This window comes from Rhagoletis zephyria, unplaced genomic scaffold, assembly GCF_001687245.7.
Source record: "Rhagoletis zephyria isolate East Lansing unplaced genomic scaffold, Rhagoletis_zephyria_1.1 Rzeph_scaffold_02976, whole genome shotgun sequence".
Lineage (NCBI taxonomy): Eukaryota > Metazoa > Arthropoda > Insecta > Diptera > Tephritidae > Rhagoletis > Rhagoletis zephyria.
In genome coordinates this window covers 1-22,124 of record NW_016160060.1, presented here as the reverse complement: position 1 = coordinate 22,124, position 22,124 = coordinate 1, and the positions used below count along the sequence as shown (strand labels likewise).

At 37.4% G+C, this 22,124-nt stretch overlaps 3 protein-coding genes across 8 annotated transcripts; 1 reads left to right on the top strand and 2 right to left on the bottom strand.

Moving 5' to 3' along the window:
* Positions 1-693: 693 nt before the first annotated feature.
* On the top strand, positions 694-6,045 carry TBC1D5 (TBC1 domain family member 5). Of its 3 annotated transcripts, XM_017622933.1 has the most exons (11): positions 694-1,018; positions 2,015-2,194; positions 2,278-2,362; positions 3,634-3,750; positions 3,806-3,954; positions 4,013-4,063; positions 4,116-4,212; positions 4,274-4,410; positions 4,465-5,032; positions 5,100-5,241; positions 5,303-5,579. In XM_017622933.1, exons 1-11 carry the CDS (start codon positions 885-887, stop codon positions 5,389-5,391), a joined length of 1,749 nt encoding a protein of 582 aa, XP_017478422.1. In that variant the 5' UTR covers positions 694-884; the 3' UTR covers positions 5,392-5,579. The 3 variants fall into 3 exon arrangements, with proteins under 3 accessions (XP_017478422.1, XP_017478420.1, XP_017478421.1); XM_017622931.1 differs by having other exon boundaries at positions 695-1,018; positions 5,100-6,045; XM_017622932.1 differs by having other exon boundaries at positions 932-1,018; positions 1,173-2,194; positions 5,100-6,045.
* A 4,798-nt stretch (positions 6,046-10,843) lies between these two features.
* On the bottom strand, positions 10,844-14,648 carry Su(var)3-7 (Suppressor of variegation 3-7). Of its 3 annotated transcripts, XM_017622927.1 has the most exons (9): positions 14,476-14,648; positions 13,953-14,351; positions 13,473-13,889; positions 13,240-13,410; positions 12,799-13,137; positions 12,505-12,720; positions 12,250-12,453; positions 11,554-12,102; positions 10,844-11,477 (listed from the first exon to the last, which is right to left on the bottom strand). In XM_017622927.1, exons 1-9 carry the CDS (start codon positions 14,490-14,492, stop codon positions 10,898-10,900), a joined length of 2,892 nt encoding a protein of 963 aa, XP_017478416.1. In that variant the 5' UTR covers positions 14,493-14,648; the 3' UTR covers positions 10,844-10,897. The 3 variants fall into 3 exon arrangements, with proteins under 3 accessions (XP_017478416.1, XP_017478415.1, XP_017478417.1); XM_017622926.1 differs by having other exon boundaries at positions 13,953-14,647; XM_017622928.1 differs by having other exon boundaries at positions 12,250-12,438; positions 13,953-14,646.
* A 5,594-nt stretch (positions 14,649-20,242) lies between these two features.
* LOC108368146 (protein suppressor of variegation 3-7-like) lies at positions 20,243-21,991 on the bottom strand. Of its 2 annotated transcripts, XR_001848332.1 has the most exons (5): positions 21,741-21,991; positions 21,376-21,672; positions 21,248-21,317; positions 20,561-21,185; positions 20,243-20,277 (listed from the first exon to the last, which is right to left on the bottom strand). XR_001848332.1 is itself a non-coding variant. In XM_017622930.1 (4 exons), exons 1-4 carry the CDS (start codon positions 21,788-21,790, stop codon positions 20,649-20,651), a joined length of 954 nt encoding a protein of 317 aa, XP_017478419.1. In that variant the 5' UTR covers positions 21,791-21,991; the 3' UTR covers positions 20,398-20,648. The 2 variants fall into 2 exon arrangements, 1 of the variants encoding a protein (XP_017478419.1); XM_017622930.1 differs by lacking the exon at positions 20,243-20,277 and having other exon boundaries at positions 20,398-21,185.
* Positions 21,992-22,124: the final 133 nt, after the last annotated feature.

Here is a 22,124-nt window from a genome sequence, read left to right as displayed (position 1 = left end):
CGAGTTACATACACAGTCAGTCAATAAAGTTTAGGTACAGCGAATTTCTTACAATAAATATAGACTTTAAGTTTTTCGTGATATCCCCGAAAATGCAAGTTGCTATTTTTCCAAAAAGTTAAATAGAGTTACCATTTAAGTACATATCTTCAAAAAACGCACAACTCGGAAAATTTATAGGCCGATTTTATTGCATAAATCGATTCGTAGGATTTGTCTCCAATTAATGCAACATTTGTTTATTCATGGTTATAATCTCGTAACTATAAACCTGTTGTTATATCTTTGTATCTATGAATTGCGTTGAATCTGTACCATCCACAAGCAGTTATATTTTCTGATCCGATTTTTAAGTTGGGCCTCTTTTGAAAATGGTGTGCAATATGTATGTACATACGTGTATACCATGAATCAAAAATACAAGATCACGCAAGAACACGACGTTGTATTTATAACTGCTTTTGAGAAAAAAGTTTTCGAAAGCGGTGTCGTCAGCTGAGCATTTGTTTATATGAATGAATTTTACCTAAAGTGTGTGTTTAAAGTGGCTGGCAATAATTTTGGATAATTTTGGTTTTCGTTGTTTTCATTGCTTTGTTTACTTTTCTTTCGTTTTCCAGTGAAACAATATGGCACTACAGATATGTACACAAAAAGTACCGAATGTTTACATACCCATGTACTAATTATTTGATATCACTAGGTGTTGGGTAATCTTGGTAGGAGGCAGCTTTTACGAAAAGAGGCAACACTTGTCAATTGATGAAAACAAATGTAAATTCGGGTTCACCTTTTATAAAATACAAAGATTTTTGGATAAAATAAGTAAAACTAATATTTGTGGCAATGATTAAAATAAAAAACGAATAAAGTTTTATTAGAAGATGTATGTGAGGGGTATTGAAGCTATAAAACAATATATGCCACAAGATAACTCTGAAATTTCTACAAACATAAAGGAGGAGAGAGGACAAGAACTAACTACAACCGATGCAATGTCTTCGGCGGAACGGTATAGGTAATTCAGATTAAAGAAAAAGTTTATTACATTTTTTATTGTTTTAATATTTGGTTCTTATCATCAATCGCGCATCTACAATCACAAATGGTTGATGCTTATTGGACACAAAAACTGGAAACGTGCCTGCTGATATGAAACTGAGTTCGTATAGGCTTAGTTGACTAGGATAAAGTCAGCCTTTGTTTCTTATCTTTCACTTCTAGACCACGTTGACATGACTTAACTCTATGATTTTGCCAGTAATTGCTTATATAGCCATGGACCAAGAATGATAGAACGATTATCTACGTCGTGGCTATGGACGACATTTCACTAACTACTATTGGACTGAGTATTTATATAAAAGGGCGGTAACTTGCTACGCCCTATAATACTGCCGATACCATATACATATATATATATATATATATGTATTTTGTTTCCATAAGAGATTCCTACATTTAACTACATACCATATTCAAATACTTAATTGATCAATACCTATGTATATTAATCAACGAGTCTTTCTTTTATATGTACGTGTGTCAAGCATTAGTCACTTAAGTGTCCTATACGGCCATGTTACGTCTTAAATGACTTCGGGCTCCTTTTATATGGAAGTCGTTCACGACTTTTTCATTGAAATGGTAATTTGGTCGATGACGGCCTGTGCATGAATTTGTCATGCAGTGATCGCTGATGGCATTCAAGCGACACTTTCTACAATGGACTTTTTATAAGTCAGCGCTGCAAGACATTGTCTGTTATAAGTCTTTGATAGGAGTACACATGCATGCCATTATCACCTGTGTCATTGTCAGCTATATGTCGTTAAGGATTCACAGCAAGTGCGGCGATGCCACTAAATCCTCATTAGTGATGATGTCACCTATCAGCTATTTTGATAACGATGCGCTTTATCAAGAAAACTTCTTAGATAGGCTGAAGTCATTGAAATATCTTAGGAATTCAGCTACCTATAAATGAGATTATGCAATTCGTCTATCCAAACAGTGAAGAATGGGAGAATCTCTTGAAGTACTTAGACAACGATCCAGAATATATACGTGAACAAGCATTTGAGGGGGACTTGAAGGTCTCAAAGTTTCGTAGTATATATTGGTCGTTATTGCTACGTGTTTTGAACCCAGATTACCGCAATTGGAAAGAACAAAGAGGAAAGCAAAGGAAAAGGTGGGAATTATTTCCTTAAATAAATATTTTGTGAAGAAATTTCTGAACTGTTTTACTTAAGTATATGAATATATCTTTGTTAGGTATGAGAAACTCAAAGACGAGTTTATAAAAGATCCACATGATATTGCAGTGCCTGATGACAATCCACTATCGCAATCGGAAGAGGTATGTATAAACGCTTTCTCATATAAAAATATTATAGTACCGTTAATTTCTTCAAGAACAAATGATAGGATATAATCAAATTAGTATGGAACCACCCTTGAGACACCTTTCTGATAGAAAAAGAATTATCGAAATCTGTGGACGTGGTCCAAAGTTTTGCGGTAACATACAATAAAAAAGGTCTGTTAATAAACAGTTCTAGAAATAGCGCTGTTCTGGGTCAAAATATAAAAAACACGATTAGATATAAAATCGGAATTTTTCAAATGTTACATTTAAACTTTGGTAGAAAACTTGCGTATGCATACCTAAAAAGTAGATACCGTTTATTTACTAACAAGCCCAATTTAAAAAAGGAAACGGAGTTTTTTATGTGATGCGTTTATTTAAAGTTTTCAACTTAGTCCAAAAATGCAGAAAATTAAGAAAGAAAGCTATACAAGATTTTGCAACGAAATTGCTACACTATATGAAACATGAAATGTCTAACGAATAGTTCTGCATCATTAGCTAAAAAATTCGTTTTGTGACAATCCTTTAAGAAAAACAAAATGTTAATCTGATCAACGATTAAAAATTAACGATTAAAATGTTAATCGCGATTGCCGATTAAAATTAATTAATCGTAATCACCCGTATGATTAATGATTAAATTTTTTAATCCTTAATCGCTGGCAAACACCAGTTCTAGTAATTATTTTATGTTTTATGCTTACAAAAAGCACATAAAATAAAAGAAAAATTATAATTATTATTAGTAATACATAAACTGGGAACTTTTACAACCCAGCGCACATGTGCAGAGGGATATTAAAACCTAGTTTGTAAAACGTATGTTCGTATAGATCTTAATGCAAATGCACACCAAATTTGTTCGATTGATGAGGAAACCCGACTTAGCCATACCCGATTAACTGGCTTTGTGTGCACAGGAAAATTCCAGCATAAATTAATTAATCACCAAACCTACTGAATCAAATTAAGAGTTAATGATTAAAAACAAATTTTTTTAATCGCGGTTACTATTAACTGTTTAATCAGATTAAAGTTAATCATGATTAACTGTAATCGGATAGAATTTAATCGAATTAACTAATTGTTTAAAAAATCAATCGATTAGTGCCAACACTGCACGATACAAATATTTATTTTTTTATTATTTTTATTTTTTAAATATTTGTATCACGAAAAAAATATGTACATACATACATACATTCTAAAACAATATAAGATATTCCATGTTGAATAATTTTCATATTTCAATATTTAAGAGCGTGTGGAACCAGTATTTCAGTGACCAAGAACTTTTCGCTGTTATAAGTCAAGATGTCATTCGAACATTTCCAGGCGTGGACTTCTTTCGTAAGAAAATCATTCAAGATGCCATGGTTTGTTGAATTTTTCGGTACAAATAGTCAAAAATTACAATTGAAGTTTTTACAGTGCAATATTCTTTTCTATTATGCACGGGAACACCCGTATATGTGCTACCGCCAAGGAATGCATGAAATTCTTGCACCTATTTTATTTGTTTTGTATGGTGATCAGCAATCACTGCTGCATTTTTCAGAAATATCTCAGCATCAAACCAGGTAATATGCAACCAATTCGGAACGTAATACGAATACATAGAATATTGGAATTTTTCAGTGACCTTTTGTTGAGCGTACTTGATCCAAATTATTTGGAAGCTGATTCTTAGTAAGTGTACTTCTAATGTGATTATTTTTTCAATGATTTTATACTTGTTTAGCTCTTTGTTTTCGCGGTTGATGTCATCTATCGAGTCGTATTATCGAATAAAAAGCTTCGTGCAGCCACCCAATGAAAGTGTTGCTTCGGACGGTGATGTAGGTTAAGAAATCAAATGAAAGAATATATGTATGTAATAAAGCCCATTGCAAATTTTAGTCAAAGCCAGCATTGGGACCCGGTGTGGAAGTCATAAGTCAACTAAATTCCATACGCGAGAAAATTCTTGCCAAGGAAGATTTACATTTGCATAATTACCTGCTGAAACTTGACATACCGCTACATATATTTGGAATGTAAGTAAATTATATTGTAACTAATTTGCAAATACCTGCATTTTTTTTTAATAGCCGTTGGCTTCGTCTACTCTTCGGTCGAGAATTTCCACTCCTTGACTTGCTGGTTATTTGGGATGCAATTTTCGCAGATAGTGACCACTTCGACTTGCCAAACTACATTCTAGTAGCAATGCTGATACGTATTAGAGATAAATTGCTTTTGAGTGATCAGACAACTTGCCTTACCTACCTAATGCGATATCCCACCAATGTGGATGTAAATTTAATTCTACGTCATGCTTTGCATATGATTATGCCCAAAAGATTTGAACGTCCTTCAAATGCCTTTGTTTACTTTACGGTCCACAAGCAAACTGCTGGTGCATTGAGGAAGACTGGAGCCAACAAATCACCGGCACCGCAAAACTCGCTCAAATCAAGTAGTTCTTATGAAGCTAAAGAGCATTTTAGCAAACTCCAAAATAGTGCTACAGTTTCTACTGCTGATAATTTGTCTAAAATGAAGCAACAAATAGGCAAATTACAAACACAAAATGCTGTAGACTCTGCTGCAATATCGAGATTAAGAAAAGATGTCCCTGAGGAATCAAGCGCCATCGCAGAAGGATATTCGAAAAATGTATCAACCAAATATATTGTTGTAATACGCTTTTTACTAAATGTAATTATTTTCTATTTACTCTTAGAGTCAAGATCTTATCAACTTGGAATTGAAGAATGCTCAAACAATAATTTCTATAGCACGGAATAAACTTCAAGCATATGTAACAACTATCAGAGGTCATCTTCCGGGAAGCAGCTCTAAAGAGATGGTGCAGGCATTGGACGGTATTGATGAATTATGCAGTTTTCTAGATGTCAAATTCATGTTTCCAATTCATGCGACCAGACCCCCAATCGATGAAGCGTTGGAAGCCAACGAACAGGTTACTTTGCGAAAAGGTCATAGGAAAAAAGATGGCAATGGAGATGGTATAAGTATAGTCGGTGTTAGTTCTAAACAAGCTTCAACCATTGGAACTAGCAAAGAAAATGAAAAGCAACACCCAACTGGTGCAAATGAAGATTCCTTTCCTCAATCCGCAATAAGTGTGCACGCCTATGTGCGGCCCGAGGAACACACATCGCTGTCGCCATCACATTTGTTAGGCGGTGTTCGTGAAATTGAATTATTAACCATTGTACCTTCCGAATGCGTTGTTGAACCAGTCGATGTTAGCCAACCAAAAAATGAGTGGAACCATGCAGATGCTTCACAATGTGCTATGAACATGAAATCTCCTAAAACCCAACATAGCAAATGACTATGTGTGTGCATAGTATTTTTAAGTCTAAAAGTATGTATCTTTATTATTACTAAAGAGGTATAAGTTGTTACTAAGTAACTATAAGTATAAAATGTCTCACAAAATTTTTTTGCGCTCGCTGGTTTGCAAAGTCTTTTTAAACTTTGTTGCCTTAGTTAAAATTTTTATATAAATCAGGTTAAAGTTTTAGAGCTTTTGTATCTAATTAAGTCACAATGTTAAAATTTCGCCTGGAGAGAAATGAACATATTTGGACTGATACGAGTAAATGATTTTGGCCAGCCATTAAAAAGAAAATACATAATGAAGATTTCCATGAAGGGTATCCCATATTTTTATTTATTCGTTAGAAGCCTTCTATTTAGCTGTAATTTATCAAAACCGCCTTGAAACGTTCAATCGCTCCCGAGTTTTGGGGTTTATATTGCATCGGATACTTCGCATTGCTAAGATCGCCACTATTCGTTGTCGCAAGCTCAACTAACCGTAGAACATAGACGCATTGCTTCGACGGGGTCAATCCAAAGAAAGAGGGACATTAGTTGGCATCTGAAGAGATGGTGAGTACATTATCAGGATCTTTCGCGTGCAGGACATACAAACGTTGTGTATATCAAGGTCTAGTCTGGATAAGTGGGCAGTTGATGCCGATCATGTGCAATAGATGCGAGAAGGAGGCCATTATTCGTTAATGGCGATATGCGAACGGCGTTGTTGTTGTAGCGGCTCCTAAGCCCCACTCCGGTCGACTCGTCCGTCAACGTTGGCGTCAGGCTCAGCTAAGTGGAGGCCCAAGAAGTGTGCAACTTCCACCGGGTCTGTGCAAAGAGACAGGGGTGGGGTTCTGGGGGCATGCGAAGAGATGCCGTAGGTCATGCAGCGGCTCTCCGCTTGACGGGCACCCATTCAGGTATGTGCTTAGCCTGCTGCAGTAGCCATAGCGAAGTTGGGCTATTGTGGTGCGAGACCCTCTAGGCAGACAAAGTTCTGTCTCGTCCACGTCGGTTGGTTGTGTGCCCAAATAGCCATTCACGTGTCGGGAGTCTATGTAACTTGAGACCGACTCCTTGTGAAAGCCATTTAAATCCTGTCGGTATGCAGTTGGGTCCAGAGGTTGTTTAATGGGTCAGTTCGTAGACATGCCTCCTGACGTTCCTTGGCGAGGGCCTTTCTGCAAGCAATTTTCCGCGTCCGGACCAGTGGTTATTGGACTCTTCCAAGTCTAGATTTAGTCCGAGAAGATGGAAGAATCTGTTATACATTCCCATGACAGTCAGTTCTATAAACCAGAATGACCCGAGTTTTACTCTTTCAAGAGTTTAATTTCGGCGTCCTAATCTTGTTTCGGGGGTAACACCTTACACCAAACATATTCCACACCCTTCTGATTGGGGCGAGTCCAACCCCCCACCAGAAACATTCCAGCATCATATGCCTGAGAAAGGTATATCCGGATTGCACATCTGTTAGGTGCAATACGTGCACCGAATAGAGCCACCTATAGAACTATTGTAAACTTCGGATACATTCAGAGCAGATCATATAGTTTCCTTTGTGGCTGTTGTTTCCGAGAGGGTGGTTGTATGATTTATTTTCTCCGAAACGAAAAATGACACTTTATGTGGCACAATGCCGAAACCAGTTTGTCTCCAAACCAAATTTGACACAGGATGACGGAAATTCGTTCCAAAATGCATCACACAGTTTCTAGTCCCCTGTAGATCCAAGGGATGAAGCTGCGCCGAGTTGCGTTAGATTAAATGAGCTATGTAAGGCATTGGTGGTAGATCACGCTTCGTCACTTACCACATTGTGCAGTATCGTTACCACTTTAACTCCTGCTCCTCTTACTTTCACCAGCAGTGACGTTCAAGACGATATGTGGTTGCTGATGCTAAATAAATTGGGTCCAGCGGGAGCAGAATACCCCATCAAGGACTTCAATGATGGACGCAGCCCCCTCGTCCCCCTTAATTTCCGGTGTGTGGATATCACGGAGAGTGGTTTCACTACTAAAGCCAAGTAAATCAGCCAACAATGGGGTGTCCTATCGCCTGATAACTCTTCTTCGCCCTGTCGTGAAGACATTTGTGGCCTTAAGGTGTATCCCAGTTAAACGTTGACGATAACGTCCGGCAATGGAATTGATGGCCTGTGCACCCACTCTTCGCTGTACGGAGCTTAATCCTCTGTCATACGAAACCAAGGGTAACCCTATTTACCACCTGTATGAGGATCAAGCGGCAATTAGACATGCACCAATTCCGACGGTGAATAATCCTAGAATTAGTGACGTTACCTTTGACAGCTTACTCTTGTTCTCTGAACACACAACCGCAATTTTGGGCAAAGTTTAGGGCAGCGACATATCGCTCGACAGCAGCTTGGCGCAATCACAAAGAAACTTTGTTGGCAACACGTGCACCGTGCATACAAGGTAGGTAATTAGCCGGCCGATCTCAAGTTATGCTTCACCTGTTGGAGACTAGTAGGAAACAGTGTACGAATGTACTGACTTGTCCGAACTCCGCACTCCAAAGAGCAACGGGATGCTCTCTGGTATCGTCTCAACCGCAACTGAACAGCGGCTCCTCAACTTTCCCAGTCAGAGCCTCTTACTAGGCATGTCACAGTGCAACGAACTTGCGGACGAGATCCTGACAAACGCAAGCCTAACGCTGGGCCCGACGACATATCGACAAGCCATAAACGACATTCATAAGAGAACCCATCACCACGTTTAGAGAATCTCGCACCAGTAATGTCGTAATTGGAGCCCAAGCGCAAACCAAGAGCTTCAGCTGTCGCGAGCTAAGGTCTGGAAACTGCAGTCGACTTAACTCGACCCCGACGTACCAAATATATGTTCCGCTAGTAAAAGCACACCTCACGACACTACCCACCTCGCTCCTATGACAGTCGGGTCTAAGTATCCGGAACGACACTACAACACTAACCACCTGCCGACTCAAACCCATCTCAATTCGGTCCGAAATAATAAGTTTCCAGGGCTTCCGTTAGCTTAGCTTAACGGAATCGATTGATAGACTAGCCCATGTTGTTCCCTCACGACAACCATTATTTCCCATAAGAGAGACTGAAATCCTTAGCTGAAAACTATCTGTGTACATGGAGATCGCAAGGCCCTAGAACAGAGGTGGTCAATTTCGGCAGAGCATTTTTGTAGTGTGTGTGCAGCTGATGTCACTGTGTGCGTGCGAACAAGTTGTGCAGTTGAATGAAGCTTTCGCGTCTTCCCAAGCAGAACGCCCGTCGAGCAGACGCTGCCCAGCTTTGTGATAGCAGATAGAATAGAAAGAAAGGTTGCAGCAACGATCCCTGTAGGCTATCTCAACTGAAACAACCATTGAAAGATTGAAGTCAACTAACTGATTGAGCCAATTACGCTCAACAAGTATAATGCCCGTTATTTTATATGACGCAGAAGATGTCGCCGCAAGATCAACGGCCCTATGCGCCGGGCGACGGCATCCGATGGAATGACGAACTGTGTGGGCTTTTTAACATGAGCATAGTAAAGCTGTACGCATGGATAACGACGCTCCAGTGAAAAGATCGTTCTACTCGGCACCCACGGGTGGACAACGAAAGCATGGCCTTCTACGAACAAAATAAAAAGACAACGTGCAGAAGGATACGTTGCCACTCGATATGAAAAACTGGCGCAAATTCGCAAAAGAGAGAGGAAATTGGCAAATAGGTCTCGACCCAAACCGTCAAACGGAAGAAAAAGAACTGATTGAGGCTTATCAGTGGTGCTTCAGGTCTTGTAAATCCACCATAACATATCCTGGAAAAGGCTATAGATATGCAAACCTGTTCGAGGCACGTAATAAAAGCGGCAATACTGCAGCACTGATGAAAATTTGCAAAACTCAAGCAAGTTCTGCAATTCACTTCCGAGTGAATAATCAATCCTTGGCAATTTGAATTCAAAACGCATTTTGTTGATATTCACTCGGAAGTGAATGCAGAACCTGCCTGACTGTTGCAACTTCCTGATAAAACGTTGCTAGAAATTCACACCGAACGTGATACTTTAATAATTCGTGCAACACTGTGGTTGTGATTGCATCTCGAAAAAGCCCACAATCTTTTTTCGATTTTAGACCAGCTCTTAACGAAGAAAAGCCCATATCAATATTTGGTATCCCCGCAACACTAATACGGATACATATGTAGACTAACGTTGAGCACATATTTTAGCTCTGTCCATATTGAGATGGAGAAAGGCAAAAGATGTTGGTCCAGCGGGGAATGTAGACAATGTATAGCTCCTCATGGCAACAAAGTCTTCTTGAAACTCACGCTACCTAGGACCCATTATATAAAATTACCAGTATCATATTTCTATGAAAGTACGTACTAAGCATGTCTGCATTATATGTACTATATTAAAACGCATTTTCAATTTTATTTTTACAAAGAAAAATTAAAGATATCAATTTAATGAAGCTTACATTACGTTTTCTTTTTTTTTACTTGCAATGGAGCGGAACTGTTATGAATTACTCAATGGCTACTATATAGTAATTAAAAATTGCATTTAGGCAATGTATAGTGCCGAGCTTTAATATTGGAATTAACTCCTAAGAGACAACAGATGCTCTCACAATAACCTTTTAGTAAATTATGAACTAATTTGAATTGAAGATATTAAAACGAATTGTCATACATAAACATTCAAAACTAAAATCAATATATGTACATAATTACCTGCAAACCATACTTTCAGATAAATCTGAATATTAGAGATATCATAATTCCCCTTCCCCGATTTATTGTACGAAATTTCTAAAATGAAACGTACATTGCACACTTCGATCATTTGATGACAATAATGCTGCGCTGAGGAAATCTTTCCACAATTTTTTTAAGAAATCGTACAAAAATCTCTTTACGAGTTTGTGGCAAGGATTCGGGACACATTTCCGATACTCTTAGATTTCGGTTTGCAGGGTATTTGTATAGCGAAGGAATGAATTTCTAAACAGTTCCGATATTGGCACACCAAAAATTATACGCAGACAAAAAAAAAAAACAGGCATTGTTAAAAAATTTGAAGTAAATTAAAAAATTGCAATAGAAAAGGTTTGCATGTATGTAGAGTACGTATGTTGTTGTATGTTATATAATGCAATGTAATTTATGTATATTTATGATGTTTCACGTGTGTTGCTTTGATTTGTACTTTGTTCGTTTTCTGGAATGACCACATCAGCGGCGCTTGGATTTGTGATGGAAGTGCTACGTTCTCGCATGGCGATGGTTGAACGCGAAGACAGCGGTGTCGTATTGGGACTACGACCTGATTGCTGTGATTTACGTTTCAAAGCACGCATTTCTAAATCGTACACGATTTGCATAATTTTAACTCTGCTCTCTGCAGCCAAATCCGTTGGTAGTCTTTTCACAGTTTCATTCATACTTTCAAAGAACAAATCGTAAGTATTGCGCTCTCGCTTAGCTTGACTTAAGACATTCAATTCCAACTTGCCATTATGTTGCTCAGATACGCGTGAATAACAAATATCAGCATCAGAGGGCGATAGCGATGCAGCTGCTGATAGTGGTCCCGATAACAATGTTGTATTCTGGCGCGTCTTGTTACCCTTCATCTCGCGTATTAAGCTAAGCATTTCCGTATGAGCGTTTGTCAATCTTGTAGCCAATGATGTCTCTGATCCAGATTCATCTTGATTAATGGCCTCTAAGTTACGTAGTTGCTGAGACGCACTATATGAAATACATTTAGATATTTTTATTTGTATAATGAAGTTTATTTTAATTTATTTAGCTATTTCACACCCACCTATCTTCGAATAAACTGTCTTGTGCAATTCCTTCCAAACCTTCATCTTTATGATTTTGCAAAAAGATTGCAGTGGCCTTCCTGTGATTTCGTGAGTTGTGGTGAGCCAATGCCATAAGTCCCTCGGTCGTAACGCGAGTTTTGCAAAATTTACAATAACCAAAACTTCTATTCTCTTCTGGGTCTGGTAAAAGCCATTTATACAACTTAAATTTCGTGCCGCTATTAACTTGAGGTTGTGTATTTTCTGTCTTGGGATTCTTTGAGTTTTCAGTTCCGTTTTGTTGAGTCAGATACGAACGTATGTGATTAGCAGTACACTCATGCTTCGAAGCGAATTTTGTAGTGGGTACGAAAACACTTTGCTTACAGTAATTGCAATAGCCATAGTGCTCGCGGGTTTCAGTTTCGCTAAATGATAGCCACACATATTTCTGATGCCAATTCACTTCGTCTTCATCAGCGTCTTCCATTAATGGTTTCATCTCTTCCTCACTGACAGCACCTTCCTCACGTGAGCTGGCATTTTGGTTATTCTCCGTTTTTAAACTATAAATTTAATATAAATACATATACATAATATTTAAGTACATATATTTAAAAAGTCTTTAAAGTGAAAATGATAGTTTGTTTACATTTAGAAGCCACGTACCAAGTTTTTGTCGCTTTACTTTCAATATTTAATATCATTCATACCTTTTGCTCTCTTGTGCCTTCCTTCTAGTAAGAAACTTTTGCGTTGCGAATTTATGGCGCTCTGTTCGCTCGTGCACAGCAGGTCTGTATTTCCTCGAAAGTACCACTCGGCAAAACTTGCAAAATGTTTGCCCGTTCCTTGAACGTCTTATCCAGGATAAACTTACATGCTTCTCCTTAGAGACTTGACTAAATTCGCGAAACCTTAATAAATGTCCTTTATGTGGTTATTTAACAATTCTTGTATATACTTACGAATTTGTTTGCTGCTGTTGCTCTTTCTTTGCTTCTTGAGCTAGTGCATTTTGGGAAAATCGGTGGCGCTCGGCCCTTTCATGTTTGCCGATGTTTAAATTTTTGGTTAGGAGAAGCACTTTACAACATTTACAATAAATGTAGTCCTCATTGTCTTTGTTTCTCTGATAACATGGGTTTAATTCAAACCACTCATCGGTATAAATATCTCGTTTGCTGAAGTGAACAAATCTTGATTATTGAATACATAGTCGTATGTACATGCATATGCATGTATGTATTGATTATTCTTACCGTTTTAAGCTGCTATCATTTGCTGTGCGTTCATTTTCGTCACATTCTAGTTCCGCATTGGTCTCTTCATTCTGCTGCTTTTTTTCTAATTTATTAGTAGTATTATTGCTTTCAACACCACCATTTTCTTGTTTTCGTTTAATTGCTTCGCGGTGCGACTGTGATTTTTCATGTAAGGTCCTTTTTACGGTCGACAAGCCATACATAAAACGTTTCTCACAATAAGAACAGTATGCATATTTAGGATCATCTGGATCTGCACAAATCCAGCTATGAATTTTGGTATATTTGCTCCAGTCGACTTGTATGTTGTTAGGGTTTGATGGGCATATACTGATTCTGTGAAAAAGATGTAAATCTTATTAGGTACATATTCAAAAGGATATTTTATGAGGGTAAAAAACTACAAGTATCAAATATGAAAGTATGTATGTTACCTACTTTTTATCCTTTCGATAGCTAATTGCCAGAGCCTGCATATTTCTCCTGTGTAATTTTGATTTTAAGTGCTTGCGACAGCTGTGTTTGTCCATTACTACTCTGCAAACACGACAACAACGTTGGGAACTAGAGCTCGACACTTTATCGAATAATCTTCCTTTTAACACCTTGCTGTAATGTGTATAATTCAATGTGTAACAGTTAAAATAATTAGTTAATTGCCGATTTCGAACCTGGCTACATGGTTTTCTATTCCAGTTGCGTTTTCATCATTATTTACTTGTTCCGCTTCGTCATTGGCCGTTTCAGTTATTTCACTATTGACTTCTGTGTTACTATTTGGTTCGATTCCATTTGCTTCATTTAAAAACAATTTTTCACCAAGTCTATGCTTTGCAGATTGTTCATGCCTTTGTCTATTAAGAGAAAATTCGGCGTCGAAAATACATTTGCAGTATTTGCAATAACCCTTAGTTCCAATATCGTCTTCGCTATGCCCGCGTACCAACCAGGTGTGAGCGTTTAGCCAATTTTTCCAATTGTAATCGTTTAGTTCTTTGGACCTGGCCAAACGCTTCGATATTAATTCTGCATAGAGGCGTTCTGCATTATCTTCGTCAACTTCCTTTTTTATAGCCGATAAACCGTCCCTAAGAATTTGTATACGCAAAGTTTGTTTTAAACGATATTCAATAACCTTTCTCTATACTCACTCATCAAGTGATTCCTTGCAGCTGTGTAAGAATGCTTCGTAATTTTGATGTCTTTCTTTGTGTATTAACGCGGAATCGTGTCTTTGCAGAGAATAAATTCCCTCGACTGATAAATTTTTGCCACAATAAAGACAAAAACCAAGACGTTTTCCCGAACTACGCAACAGCCATGGATATGTCTTAATCCAATTTTGCCATTTATCAGTAGTTCCCTCATCGTCACCGTTTGTTGCTACATTAGCTTTATCCTGATCGTCATCGCTGGCACGTTCTGATACAGGTTCCAACAAGTTCATTGGATCTACATCCACTATAGTCCTTTCTTCGGGCTCAACTGCGCCTTCCATGCTCTCTATATTCTCGACATAATCATCGGGTTCGTCTTTTATATTTACGTTCCTTAAACAAACAAACTCCATTTTACGAATGAATTATGAAAAGAAATTGCCGCCAATTCCGTTCCGAACGCCGAAACAGAAAATTAGTATACAAACGAATTAGCAAATATCGAATTTTGTCTTACGAAATATAAAACAACATTTCAACCGTTCTCCTAAAAATATTTTTGCATATGAAAAATTATTTATGTATTATACTATATTTAAGTTTTCTCCGCGAACAATGCTACTGTAAACTACGAGTCAAAGGATGGTGTGATGTACAGACAGAAAGAGGACGCAGTCGCATAATATATTTAAGCGCTGCCATATGTTCAAAGTTAATTGATTACCCAATCGATAAATTTATCGCCGAAGGAAAGAGGGAAATAGCAACAAAGGCGACTGCTACACGTCCAATATTTATTGTGGTATTGGAATCGCGATTCAAGTTGATAGATCGCGTGCGTATTCGCGTCGTTCAATATTTATCACGTTAAGGCGAAAAATCAACAGATTTCTACATATCATCGCCTGGGTAAAAGATTGTCGTAAGCGTCATCTTGACGATTTTTAGGTTAAGAGGCATTTTTTTAAATATGGATCTTTCGATTGTTCTTATCACTTTTTGGATATCTTCTTTAGTTACCGAGATTACTAAGCCCCGCTCGGGTCGGTTCAGCCGTCAACGTTGTCGTCCGTTTGCAAGTTCGCAAGCGACTCGGTCAACATTTTGTTGTATGCGACGAAAAATTTCACAAACGGCCAAATTTTCATAGTTTGATGAAATTGAAAAGTTATTAAAATATTGTCTTATGTGACAAATTGTATGGTACGTACGACAAAATCACACCAATCCCATGCAATGGATAGTCGTATGTGTATAATAAGTAGTTTCAACAGTTTTAGCCTTTTGCTTACCTGCTGTGTGTGTGATTTTTAGTATGTCATACAGATGGCATTAAATTTTGGTAAAAAAAGAATGTAGAGCTTTTGAAAAATTGTGACTGAATCTTTAGCACCGATTTCCCAAAACCTGCCAAAAATTACATACAATTTTTTTACCAAAGCGACGATATGTAATGCTGTGCGCTGGCTAGCTGGAGAGCCTTTAGCATTTGCATAATTTTTTGTCTGCTGGAAAAATGTTTGCAATTTGCCAACAGGAAAACAGCTGTTCAAAAACAGTTGGTTCGAATTTACGCAAATCACAAAATCGAATTTGATGGTTTGGAAGTTAAAAATGACAAATGCGACTAATTAAATTTGTAAGAAGTAAGTAGTTATTTGTTTAATCAATAAACTGTGTCAGGATACCACTTTGTAATGAGTTTTCGTACGTTTTAAATTTTACACTTTTGAATGTAAACAAAAACTATATCAGCTGTTCGTCTAACTTGCCAGTTTCTGCAAATTTTCTGTTCGCGTACTGTTTTGGATATTTTTCTCTTGTGATAGAACTGGTGACATTTCGCCGGAATTTTGCTGTTGGTTGGTTTTTTACTGGAGATTTTAAACGAACGCACCCAAGGCAACGCACCTATTGAAAAATTTAATTGCGCTCGTTGTTAGTGATGTGCTGAATTTTCGGTATCCAATACTCGGTACCCAATACTTAAAAAAGATTTCGGTACCCAGTACTTCCTTTTCGGTACCCGATACCGATTCTTTACATTAAAACTTCGCAATTATATGCATTTCAAGTTTAGGAAAAAATTTTAATTACTATTTCATATGATATCGGCTAAAACACTTGAAGTTGTCGCAACAGAGAAATATTATTTTATCAGTTTCAATCTTAGTTGATCCAAGGTTCAAGAAAAATGCGGAAAATTTACGGATGAAGAAGCCTTTCAGCGGGAGATTCTGTAACCAGTTAGCGACAGGTTTCGGATCGATATCGCACTTGTTGACGTAAAAATATTTCATATCATACGTCAACAAAACAGATGCCGATTCGAAAATTTTCGCTAACTCATTACAGAATCTGCCCCCAGGCCCACAAAAATGATATCGTCCGATTAAGCTGGAACAAAAATGCTTCAAACAAGTAAGAGTTTCTCTGCATTATGGCTTCGAACCGACATATACATCTTTCATTTGAATCCGTATTAAAAGCTCTATTGGCTCCTACATACGGGTTTTCATAAGCGAGTCTCCCCTGAACAGTTTTTTCCACATTTTTGGCCCATGTGCGGTTTTATTCGAAACCTAAATGTTTCGGTACCGAGTATCGAGAGTATTGGATACTTTTTAAATCGGTACCGAATATCGATATATACTTAGAAATATTGACTCCGCACATCACTAGAAACAGCTGATTCGCGCCGTTTTCGCTTTTGTCCTTAAATGCAAACTCTTGGAAATTGAATTTGTGTTTCACAAATTTGATTTTAAGAATACGAAGATTGAAAATACATTCACTATCCCTTAAAAGCACCAAGTAAATGCAACAGCATGTAAACACAAAACAGCTGATATGCACTTTGACGCTTCATCCATTTTCACCCGGAGAAAAAGTCCGATCCAATACGTTCCAATTTTCGCTCTCTATTACCCATTTTGTTTCTGGGCTATTTTGGGCACCCGCAGGATCCCGCGTTGCGTACGGGAAAGGACCTATTATTTTGCTTTTTTCGACCGTTTTAGCTCCAAACGAAATTTATCTGGCAACACTGCTTTACTCAAGAGTCTTGCTATTTAAGCTGAAATCAGTGAAGAACGCAGAACGTATACTCAAACGCAGTCTGTATACGCAGAATTTTGTCGATTACTGGAGCCCTAAGTGTTACTTACTACAGTGTTGCCATTCATCAATGCCTTTTCATAAACTTACCTTTTTAACTACAATTTTTCATGCTATAATAGATTGTAGCTAAATATAAACTACTTAGTTTTCAACAAAAAACCTTATCCAATAGTAAATTTCAAATATTTTAAACGTATTTTGAATAGGAACTTATAACTTTTTTACCATCTGCAAAACTGACGAAGTGGCCNTTGCCTCTGGCTACACACTGGATATCGGAATATTGCAAAAAATAGCAATTATCTCTTACAATTATAAGAAGTGTTTGTTTACANGCCATCTATAGAAAGAAGAAATCAGCTGATACGAAAAAAACTACAGGAAAATTCTGCAGTGTTGTGTTTTCATCACAGTATATACAATAATAAACCTTTTCGCAGATTTTCACCAACTGGTCCCCGAGGAGTACTTTTGGGTTGTGTGCAGCGTTTTCGTTTTGCGAGCACGGCTACACNGGGGAAATTCTTCTAATGATTATAAAAAGTCCTTTTCGAGGATAAAATATATATAATTGTGTTATTTATGAACAAAATGTCGTTTAAATATAATATCAATGCTTAATTAAGAATAATATCAATAGTAAAGTACATAATTATTGCCTGTGTTTCTTTTAACTGGAAAATCAAATCGTAATTATAGCACTGGATGGAGTTTTCTTAAATGTAAATTTAAAATCAATAAAATATCCATTGTAAGATTATGTTTNAAGTGTTACTTACTACAGTGTTGCCATTCATCAATGCCTTTTCATAAACTTACCTTTTTAACTACAATTTTTCATGCTATAATAGATTGTAGCTAAATATAAACTACTTAGTTTTCAACAAAAAACCTTATCCAATAGTAAATTTCAAATATTTTAAACGTATTTTGAATAGGAACTTATAACTTTTTTACCATCTGCNTAACTGGAAAATCAAATCGTAATTATAGCACTGGATGGAGTTTTCTTAAATGTAAATTTAANCGTTTAAATATAATATCAATGCTTAATTAAGAATAATATCAATAGTAAAGTACATAATTATTGCCTGTGTTTCTTTTAACTGGAAAATCAAATCGTAATTATAGCACTGGATGGAGTTTTCTTAAATGTAAATTTAAAATCAATAAAATATCCATTGTAAGATTATGTTTTTATGAAAAACGTGAAACTTGTGAATTTATCATGGAAAATTCTAAACTTCCGAATATATTTAAGTCTTTATTCCAAAACAAGACAAGGTTGGTATAGTTATAGAGACTCTATTGAAGCCTGCCAGCGCATCCGCCCAGAGAGCTCATTAAGCACTCCCAAGTTTGAGCGACCATTACCCGGAGCTCAGCGGAGATACTCAACATCAAAGTATAGAATTCACAAATATGAATCATACACACATACAATAGTAATTGCTATGAATGACTACCGTATAAACTCAGCACACGCATTTGCTGGAGACTCGGAAGGTTATGGTGGCCATAAGTTCAGCCAGCACATTTAATGGTCCATTACCCGGAGCTGCTCCAACATGATGAGTAGATTTTAGTGAGGCTCACATGCCATTGCCTCTGGCTACACACTGGATATCGGAATATTGCAAAAAATAGCAATTATCTCTTACAATTATAAGAAGTGTTTGTTTACAAAATTACCTATGCCACTCTGCCATAGTACGGTTGTTGCTACCTTTCACAGTAAATTTGTATGCAACTCTGAATCGGCAAAATTCTTGCTCCTTCTCATTATCAACCCTGATCAGATTTTACCCCCCGAGGAGTACTCAAAAAGGTTTATTACTGTATATACTGTGGTTTTCATTTACATGACATAAGACAGATCGTGTCAGCTGACTCGGGTTTACATACCAGTTGGTTTATGTTCTTGACTAATTTTAAAAGCTCAAACAGTCAACGACGTAACGTAGACGCAGGTTGGCGCAGACACGATCTACCTTATGGGATTCGCGTGTTAACGAAAACTCACCACCGCATGGCGGTGACGTTGCCGTTGCTTCCCTCTCTCTATCTATCAGCAGTAAATTTGATATGCTGCTACGTACGTCAACCTACGTTTACGCTACGTCGTTGACTAACTGCGCTTTAAGCTTTACTAAGGCTGTATTTCTTAATTCATTCTGAACGTTTGGAACGTTTTGTTTACTTATTCTTTAGAACGTTCCTGATGATATGTTAACGTATATTTCAAACGTATTCTGTTTATTCTGGCTGTGAAATGGGATTATCTGGAATGTATAAAGGAACGCAGTAATTGACATATGCCATTATCAAAAAAAAAAAATAATAATTTAAATTGGAAATTTCCGTGGGATGAGCAAGTTAAATAAAAGCTTGTAAAAATGATTAAACTGTTGAAATATNGGAAGGTTATGGTGGCCATAAGTTCAGCCAGCACATTTAATGGTCCATTACCCGGAGCTGCTCCAACATGATGAGTAGATTTTAGTGAGGCTCACATGCCATTGCCTCTGGCTACACACTGGATATCGGAATATTGCAAAAAATAGCAATTATCTCTTACAATTATAAGAAGTGTTTGTTTACAAAATTACCTATGCCACTCTGCCATAGTACGGTTGTTGCTACCTTTCACAGTAAATTTGTATGCAACTCTGAATCGGCAAAATTCTTGCTCCTTCTCATTATCAACCCTGATCAGATTTTACCCCCCGAGGAGTACTCAAAAAGGTTTATTACTGTATATACTGTGGTTTTCATTTACATGACATAAGACAGATCGTGTCAGCTGACTCGGGTTTACATACCAGTTGGTTTATGTTCTTGACTAATTTTAAAAGCTCAAACAGTCAACGACGTAACGTAGACGCAGGTTGGCGCAGACACGATCTACCTTATGGGATTCGCGTGTTAACGAAAACTCACCACCGCATGGCGGTGACGTTGCCGTTGCTTCCCTCTCTCTATCTATCAGCAGTAAATTTGATATGCTGCTACGTACGTCAACCTACGTTTACGCTACGTCGTTGACTAACTGCGCTTTAAGCTTTACTAAGGCTGTATTTCTTAATTCATTCTGAACGTTTGGAACGTTTTGTTTACTTATTCTTTAGAACGTTCCTGATGATATGTTAACGTATATTTCAAACGTATTCTGTTTATTCTGGCTGTGAAATGGGATTATCTGGAATGTATAAAGGAACGCAGTAATTGACATATGCCATTATCAAAAAAAAAAAATAATAATTTAAATTGGAAATTTCCGTGGGATGAGCAAGTTAAATAAAAGCTTGTAAAAATGATTAAACTGTTGAAATATTTTATGCGTTTTAATTATCTACAAGCTTTCAAAATGTCGGTTTGGTATAATTATACACACTAAAGAGAATTGAAATGATTATAATATAAACTATACGACGCGGAAATTCAATGCTTTTTGTTTCAAAGAATTTAATTAAAATACTCACGACTAACATTTACTTTCGATAGAGAAAATAAATTAGGTGGACATTTACTCTCTCCCACAATTTTCATGCTAGTATCTTAACTGTGAAATCATTCTCCTTTAGGCTGGAATGTGTAAACGATATGTGGAACTCCAGTAGTCGGATCTATAACCGCTGACTCCTGTGTTACCGATGGTGTGGTTTCTTGTTGAAGAGTAGTAGTTGCACCAACTACCATTGTAGAATTTTCAGATGTTGTTGAAGGTAATGAAGTGGCTTCTTGAGCTTCTCGTTCACATATCGCACGCAACTCAAATTCGGCTATCAACTGAGAAATTCGACCCTTCACCTCAGCACCTAATTTCGGTGGTAGTGACTTCACAGTTGCACAGACGCTATCAAAAAATAAGTCGAATGTATCCCTGCATGGTTGAATTAGTGGCGAATGCTGCCTTTTGCGAATTAGGTAATACTCATTGAGAGCATTACGGTCGCGATCGACACGCTTGAGCAATTTGAAACGGTCTAACTTGAAACTCTTATTTGTGATGCCTTCAGCTAAAATAGAACAATTCGTGGTTGATTGTTGCTCTTGCGGCTTTAGTTTACTTGCAGAATTCCTCTTAAATTTTCTATCAGGATCTCGCTAGTAATAAGGAAGTCCCTCAAAATTCGGCTAAGTGCATTAGAGTGTGTGATCTTACTTACATCTACATTGTAGTCTGGATCTAATTCAATCGCCTGACCAAATTCCTGCTCAGCTTGCCCGAATTCCCGCCTGCAAAAAATGAGTTATAATGCTAACTTTCTACAGACTATATATTAAATTCTTGTACTTTCCGCACTCCATAAATTCAGGTTCATTTGTTTGCGATGGTTCGCATTCTGCATCGAAGGATTCGTAGTTCTGAAGTCTCTGATGTTTATATGATTTCTGATGGCGCTCCAAATGACTTTTTTTACACACCAGGTGCTTGTTACACACGGTACATATACCAACAGATTCATCTACTTTATCCGCCTTAAGCCATGGGAAATCTCTTTCCCAACGAGCACAAAACTTTTGCCTGGGATGTCGAAGCTCATTTAGGCTCTTCCGGACACGAGTTTTAATCAAAGGCAGCTGAGAAAAGCTAAAAATTATAAATTATAATCCTAGATACATACATATTCTAAAGTTACAAGAGATGGAGAAACATACCTTTCTTCCGTGTCGTCCTCGGTAGACGCATTTTTTTCGTTATCACTCATAGCTTGAAAATTTACTTTTCAAACATACAGTACATATATTACCAGGAAGTAGTTCACTGAGCAATCCTTTATGCTGTAATATTCAACTGTAATACTATTAAAATCTGAGAAGTGTAATGATTAGGAGACTTCATCTCTGTAGTCGCTTTTAGAGATGTACAAAAATAGCCGATTTCCTATCGAAACCAAAAACAAACAGAGTTCGACTATGGTCGGTGTTATAGGGCTTTCGCACGAGGCGATTTTTCAGGCAACTTTTAGTTGAAAGCAAAAATCGCCTCGTCCGAACGGCCTTTCAACTAATCGCTTTCAACAAAGTTGGTCGCCAGCCAAC

Coding starts and splice junctions, on each gene's coding strand:
- TBC1D5 (XM_017622931.1), top strand. CDS start 885: ATGTATGTGAGGGGTATTGAAGCTATAAAACAATATATGCCACAAGAT. Junction 2,363..3,633: donor CACTATCGCAATCGGAAGAG/GTATGTATAAAC, acceptor TCAATATTTAAG/AGCGTGTGGAACCAGTATTT. Junction 3,955..4,012: donor ATATCTCAGCATCAAACCAG/GTAATATGCAAC, acceptor GGAATTTTTCAG/TGACCTTTTGTTGAGCGTAC.
- LOC108368146 (XM_017622930.1), bottom strand. CDS start 21,790: ATGAGTGATAACGAAAAAAATGCGTCTACCGAGGACGACACGGAAGAA. Junction 21,673..21,740: donor GAGGACGACACGGAAGAAAG/GTATGTTTCTCC, acceptor TATAATTTTTAG/CTTTTCTCAGCTGCCTTTGA. Junction 21,186..21,247: donor ATCCAGACTACAATGTAGAT/GTAAGTAAGATC, acceptor CCTTATTACTAG/CGAGATCCTGATAGAAAATT.